This window comes from Engraulis encrasicolus, chromosome 21 (assembly GCF_034702125.1).
Source record: "Engraulis encrasicolus isolate BLACKSEA-1 chromosome 21, IST_EnEncr_1.0, whole genome shotgun sequence".
Taxonomy (NCBI): domain Eukaryota; kingdom Metazoa; phylum Chordata; class Actinopteri; order Clupeiformes; family Engraulidae; genus Engraulis; species Engraulis encrasicolus.
Genome location: NC_085877.1, coordinates 47343143 through 47350642, shown reverse-complemented (window position 1 = coordinate 47350642; position 7500 = coordinate 47343143). Strand labels below are relative to the sequence as shown.

The following is a 7500-nucleotide window of genomic DNA, read 5'->3' as shown; positions in this document are numbered from 1 at the left end:
CAAAAAATTTTAACACAAGAAAAAGAAGGTATTTTAAAGCCAATTTCCGGTCTAAACCCATTTTCGACCATTTTCAAGATACTGCGTTCTGATATTGTAGGGCAGCATACAGGTGAATACAATTCCCTTTTAGTCCGCGACCCCCCTTCAGGACCTCCACCACCCCCCTAGGGCAGGGCTTGACACTGGCACCTGCCAACCGGCCAAATGCTGGTAAATCTTTGCTGTGGCTAGTAATACTTTCAGTGTCACTAGCCAATTTGGCTGGCAGCTTATTCTTTGGTATGACATACGCATCAAAGTGGCCTATATTCTGTTGTTTTCCCCTTGTGTATCAATTGTTTGCAATTGCATTCAAGTTCAAAAAAAAATCAGTAACTCAGTTTCTATTTGCTTGATATACTTCCATGTAGAAAGCTGTACATTCATCTTGCTTTAGCACCTCATCGTTTGCAGTTAGACGTACACTATCATGCTAAAGAAAGAAAAAAACAATATACAATCTGTGGCTAGTGGAATACCTGAATGGCTAGTGACTTGGGAAAACCACTAGCCACAGTGTCCGGTGGGTGAAAAGTTAATGCCAAGCCCTGCCCTAGGGGGGACTTCTTGTGTCAGTCGTCCTTTTGTTTGTTCTTTTGTAGGCTCATTGTAAATGTCAAACTCAGGTAGCCTGGTGAACCAGCGCCACCCGCTGGACGGCAAAATGTTTTGTCTACGGGTGGGTCTGGCCTCGCATAATCATTCAATGAAGCCAGAATGCCATGAATCTGGCAAACCAATTACAACTCAAAGATGTGTTTTGAATCAAAGCGGGCAGGGTTTTGAGGGAAGGTTGTTCTCATCAACAATCTTCGGATGTATTATGCATCGAGGCCAGACTAAATTAGACATCCACATTTAGTCTGGTTTATCAGGCTAAAACTCAGGAGTAAACACGTTTGCCATTTGAGTTTAATTCCAATAGGAGAGAGATGCATTCACTTTCAGCACCATGGACTTCGCTTCTGCGTGGCTACCTTGGCCGCCCGGTACGTCTGATGCAGCCAATTAACAATAGCGGCATGGGTCTTCATAGCTCCGAATAAACCAACGAATCTCTCATATCATAACAGCTAATTTATAATGTTTTAAAAATGAATGCTACCACTGCATAGTATAGGTCCTACTGAAATATTAAACTAATCAATGTAGATTTTCGTTCATTTATTTATTTATTTTTTTTAATAATATGGCAAAAATTGGTAGGGACTATTTTATATCCCTTGAATATTGGTAGTGACATGTCACGACCGTCCCTACCAAAATCAACGCCCATGCCGTGACCCCCCCCCTAGGGGTCCCAGCCCCACAGTTTTGGAACCAACACAGTATGTCATCAATGTGTGTGTGTGTGTGTGTGTGTGTGTGTGTGTGTGTGTGTGTGTGTGTGTGTGTGTGTGTGTGTGTGTGTGTGTGTGTGTGTGTGTGTGTGTGTGTGTGTGAGAGCAAGGCCCGATTATAGTAATCTCTAAGTCCTGTTTCTTTATTTATTAAGCGGGCTTGCAGAGCATCTATTAGCCATACACGTGAATACAAGTCCCTTTGTCCGTGACCCCCCTTCAGGACCTCCGCGACCCCCTAGGGGCCCCGACCCCCTGTTTGGGAACCACTGGTATAAGCTGTTTGTCTGATCGGTTTCATTGCTACACTTTTATATTCTGTTACATTGTAGCCTCTTGCTGCAGCAGGGGTCGCCGGCGACCCTATTCACTAGCTGAAAATGCTTAACTACATCATAACAACATTGCTGTGACATTACAGAAGCTGTTTGATTGGTTTCATTGCTACACTTTTACATTCTGTTACATTGTAATGATGTCATGGGCAGTCACGGGTAATATAAGTGGTTAGGTAGGGTGTCAGACTTGTAGCCCAAAGGTTGCCGGTTTGACTCCCGACCCGCCAGATTGGTAGGTGGGAGTAATTAACCAGTGCTCTCCCCCATCCTCCTCCATGACTGAGGTACCCTGTGCATGGTACTGCTCCCTTGGGGTGCAATTGAGGGCTATCCCCTTGTACGGGTGAGGCATAAATGTAATTTTGCTGTGCACAGTGACAATGGGAGTTGGAGTTTCCCAGGTGGGCTTTATATCCCCTTTTTTCATGATGTTCATCATGATGTGTATGATGATGTTGATTAGGGTTTGACTGCTGTTTCATCCGCTGCTGTTCTGTTGTGAAGCACATTGAGTTGCAAGATCCTCCACCCAAACCCAACCCTAGCCCATCTCTCTCTTCCCCACTGTCCAAGCCTCGCTATCCTATCATAATAAAGACACAACAAGCCCAGAAAAAAAATGTTTTAAAAAGTGCCTTACCTTGCCTTGCACTAGCCAGACTAAAACCTACACTATCCTGTATTGTCTTGCAATAGCCAGGTTTAAACCAACTTGGCCTAACTTGCTTTATCTTACAATAGCCAGGCTAAAATCTACATTGCCTTGCCTTGTATTGCAATAGCCAGGCTAAAATCGACATTGCCTTGCATTGTATTGCAATAGCCAGGCTAAAATCTACATTGCCTTGCCTTGTATTGCAATAGCCAGCCTAACCGCTACCCTACCCAGCCTTGCAATAGCCAGGCTAAACCCTACATTGCCCTACCCAGCCTTGCAATAGCCAGGCTAAAAGCTACCCTACCCAGTCTTGCAATAGCCAGGCTAAAAGCTACCCTACCCAGTCTTGCAATAGCCAGGCTAAAAGCTATCCTAACTTGCCTTATCCTGCAATAGCCAGGCTAAAACCTACATTGCCCTGCCTTGCCATAACTTGCGTTAGCCAGGCTAAAACCTACATTGCCCTGCCTTGCCGTAACTTGCGTTAGCCAGGCTAAAACCTACATTGCCCTGTCTTGCCTTGCAATAGCCTCCCAACCTCAAAAACTACCCTCCTTACCTCATCTGGGCAGTCATGAGTAAGCGGTTAGGGCGTCAGCATTTTAGCCCAAAGGTTGCCGGTTCGACTCCCAACCTGCCGGGTTGGTGCGGGGAGTAATTAACCAGTACTCTCGCCCATCCTCCTCCATGACTGAGGTACCCTGAGCCTGAGCATTCTACTGTCCTGTCACACTGCTCCCTTTTGGGCACCATTGGAGGCTTCCACCTTCCACGGGTGAGGCATCAATGCAATTTTGTTGTGTGCAGTGTGCAGGGTGTACTTGTGTGCTGTGAAGTGCACATTCACAGTACACAATGAAACACAGCACTCACAATGAAAATGGTAGTTGGAGTTTCCCAATTTGACTTTAACTTCGCTTTCACTATCTTGCCCTGACTTCACTCATATCTGCCATTCCTCTCCACACCAGGTGGTGGTGCTGTTGTGTGGCGTGACCAGTATAGCAGCACTGCTGGAGCAGGTGCCACTGCAGGGAGATGGATACCTGGAGATATCCAGCGAGCAAGAAGCACACGAGTACAGCGACGCAGTGGCCGACATAGTGCGCAGAGGTAAGGGGCGTATAGCCGTCATGTGTTTCCGTGTGTGTGTGTCTGTGCCTGCATGCGTGTGTGTGTGTGTGTGTCTACATCCCTCTGTGTGTGTGTGTGTGTGTGTGTGTGTGTGTGTGTGGGTGTGGGGGGGGGGGGTGTGTGTGTGTGTGTGTGTGTGTGTGTGTGTGTGTGTGTGTGTGTGTGTGTGTGTGTGTGTGTGTGTGTGTGTGTGTGTGTGTGTGTGTGTGAATGAGAGAGAGAATGGCTCTGTGTTTTTGTGTTTGTGTGTGCCCGGCCATAAAATACAAAGTGGGCGATTTGCAAAAGGTGTCAAAGGTGTGTTTTAAGTGGTCCCCATGTGTTATGTGACTGTTTAGTAGGTCTATGCACAGTAAAATGGAGTCACAGGTCTCAAAAGACTAATGTATGTGTCTCCATTAAGTGTAGTATATTACACAGTGTGTTTCTGGTGCGTTATTGAAGCTGTGTATTTAGTTGTTTGTGTGTTTGTGTGAGGGGGTGAAATATAAAATCTAAAAAGCACTCAAAACCAAGACCTATGTAAAATGGAGTCGCAGGTCTCAAAAGGTTACTGTATGTATTTCCATTAAAGTGGCACAATGTAGGATGACGTCGTTTGCGCAGTGCCCGTGGCATGCCTGTCTCAAAATCTACATCCGTGATGAAAAACATTCTCACAGCAAGTTAATTTAAGCAGCATTTTTTACTGTCATGAAAAAATGCTGCTTAAATTAACTTGCTGTGAGAATGTTTTTCATCACGGAATGCCAGCAGTTGATACAAATATCAGCACGGTATGTGAAGCGATTTTTCGTATGTGAAGTGTTCCCCACGACACTCGAAGCGGACCGCTTTGTCAAAAGTTAAATTTGGGGTTTTCTGACAGTGGACCGTGGAAGTGGCCGCGGGAGTCATGGGTTCTTCTACTAATGACTCAAATAACCATCTGCTGACTTGGGACAGTGATTAATTAAACTTAATTAATTAATCCTACCTAGATCCCCTTAAAAGGGACACTGGACAGTGTGTTGGTCGTGCGCTATTGAAGCTTATCACACGGTGAGCAGACGGAACGTCTTCTGATTGGCTGAGCAGGTGTCCTTTATTCCCCAAGAGCAGGACACCTATGATGTCATGCGGTCGTGCGGGCGTCTAAGTAGCTTCTTTTCTAACTTTCTGGCGAAGTGCAGTTACTAATTCTAAACTGCAGGTTGCTATGGCCAAGACACCGTCGTTAATTGTATCGCCGTAGGGCTGTTAGAACGCTCCGCCTCGTCCATTATTTCCCTTAATATCGGGACACCTCGTCGGCCGCTATTCCATACATATTTAGTTGTTCATGTTTTTCTGTGAGTGGGTGAAGGATAAAATCTAAAAAGCATTCAAAAGGCCACCCCAGGTCAAACTGTGTGTGTGTGTGTGTGTGTGTGTGTGTGTGTGTGTGTGTGTGTGTGTGTGTGTGTGTGTGTGTGTGTGTGTGTGTGTGTGTGTGTGTGTGTGTGTGTGTGTGTGTGTGTGTGTGTGTGTGTGCGTGTGTGTGTGCGTGTGTGTCTGTATGTCGGAAGTTGAACCGGCAACCTTTGGGCTACACGTCTGACGCCCTAATCCCTTACCCATGACTGCCCATATGCAAAGTATGCATTGCAGAGTGTGTCAACCATTGTATATTACACAGTCTGTCATTGTCATGCGGTATTGAAGCAGCATTGAAACTGTGTCCCAGGTCTGTGAAGGCTACTGTATGTACAGTATTTCCATTATGAGTCACACTGTGCTTGCCATGCAGGTTGGAAGCAGGTATTTAGTTGTCCATTTGTGTTATGTGACTGCATGATATGCCTATATGAAATCTAAAAAGCACTTAAAACGGTGTCCCAGGTCTGAGAAGGCTACTGTATGTATTTCCATTAGATGTCATTTAAAATATGAGTCACACTGTGCTTGCCATGCGCTTTGAAAGGAGTGTAATATGTTGTCCATGTTGTGTTATGTCACTTCATAATAGGCCTACGTACGTACAGGGTATAAAATCTAAAAAGCACTTACAATGCCACAGCAGGTCAATGGCATCCCAGGTCTCAAGGTCTCTATTAAGAGGCCTTTAATGTGTGTTTTGTTATGTTATTGTCATGCGGTATTGAAGCAGTGTATTTAGTAGTTGTTCATGTGTTTGTGTGTTCATGTTTGTTAGTGTGTGATATATATATATAATATCCAAAAAGCACTCAAAAGGCTAATCCAGGTCAATGGTATCCCAGATCTTAGTATCTCCATCAAGAGTGCTGTAAAGTGTGTAGGTAGGGCAGTCATGGGTGAGCGGTTAGGGCGTCAGACTTGCATCCCAGAGGTTGCCGGTTCGACTCCCGACCCGCCCGGTTGTTGGGGGGAGTAATCAACCAGTGCTCTCCCCCATCCTCCTCCATGACTGAGGTACCCTGAGCATGGTACCGTCCCACCGCACTGCTCCCCATGGGGCGCCACTGAGGGCTGCCCCCTTGCACGGGTGAGGCATAAATGCAATTTCGTTGTGTGCAGTGTGCAGTGTTCACTTGTGTGCTGTGGAGTGCTGTGTCACAATGACAATGGGAGTTGGAGTTTCCCAATGGGCTTTCATTTTCTTTCTTTCACAGGTATTGTTATTGTCATGTGGTATTGAAGCAGTGTGTTTAGTTGTCCAAGCGTTGTGTGTGATATAGCCTCCATATATGAAATCTAAAATTTGTTCAAAAGGCTAACCCAGATCCAATGCTAATGCATCTCCATCAATGATATTACAGACTCTACAGAGTCTTTCAAAGAGTGCTAGTTAAGCCGGGCTTACACTGTGCAAATTTTTGCCCGATTTTGCCATGATCTGTCAGTTGTGCCGATTTCTTGCTCAATCGCAGGTCAATCGTGAGTCTCACATCGTGTAGTGTATATGGGGTAATGACAAGCGATCGGGCTGTCGCAGGGTCGCAAGAAAATCAAAACTGTTTGAAATCCTGGTCGTTCCTCGTGACTAAAACGCACAGTTAAAGCAGTGCTACGACCCGATTTGACACTTCACATGCAATTGATAGGGCAGCACGATTCGCTCTTGAGCGCGTCCTCATCTCCACCTCAGGTGCGCATGTTCCCTCCTCTGCAGACCCGGGAAACATGGCTATCGTGTCGCACAGTGGGAGCATTCTGCTCACATTTGACTGTCGGCTCGAATAGGGTGAGGACATGAGTCGTGAGATGTGAAATTTAAATCGTTAAATTCCCTTGTGCAGTGTGAGAAGGACCGTCATACCCATGATTGAAAATATCGCACAGGCTATGCCCGCCTGTAGTAGTCCATGTGGTTGTATGAGTGTGTGATGTAATCTAAACAGCAGACTGTGTTGTCTATGCCCGCCTGTAGTTGTCCATGTGGTTGTATGAGTGTGTGATGTATAAATGAAGAGTTCAGATGCAAAACCCCCTAAGTGCCTTTTCAGAAAATAATCTTCATTCATTTTTATTTAATACAAAGCTACTAAAATTGCTTATTTTTATTTTATTTAAATAATATAACTATTTATATGTATTGTCAAGTACATGAATGTAAGCCAAACCAACAACGGGGTTCTCTAAAAATATAGAAGTACAGGTCTTCAGAAATGGAGTTAGGGGGTTTTGCATCTGAACTCTTCAAATCTAAAAAGCAGACTGTGTTGTCTATGCCCGCCTGTAGTAGTCCATGTGGTTGTATGTGTGTGTGATGTATGAATCTAAACTGCAGACTGTGTTACATGCTGTAGTGGTACAGAATAGACCAGTGGTTCCCAACCTTTTTATTCAGGGACCCCTGTTTTTTACTATTGTAAGCTTTGGTGACCCAACCACACGAGCGCCCGCACGAGACGGAGTCACAAGATGCCCTCTGTTTCCTGCGAAAACTCATTTTAGTTATTTTATTCCTCAATTCGTCTTTGGTCAAATATAGAATAAATGTTTAATGTAGCACTTAAAATTTGTTGCGTCTATGCATTTATTAGTT

At 45.0% G+C, this 7500-nt stretch overlaps 1 protein-coding gene across 1 annotated transcript in view; it reads left to right on the top strand.

Moving 5' to 3' along the window:
- Positions 1-7500, top strand: part of LOC134437449 (B-cell scaffold protein with ankyrin repeats-like) — a gene marked incomplete at its 5' end in the record, with an annotated part of 142721 nt that overhangs the window by 1757 nt on the left and 133464 nt on the right. Inside the window, one exon of the mRNA XM_063186940.1 lies at positions 3350-3491. Within this exon, the coding sequence (XP_063043010.1) occupies positions 3350-3491 (142 nt within the window). The remainder of the gene's footprint in view (positions 1-3349; positions 3492-7500) is intronic.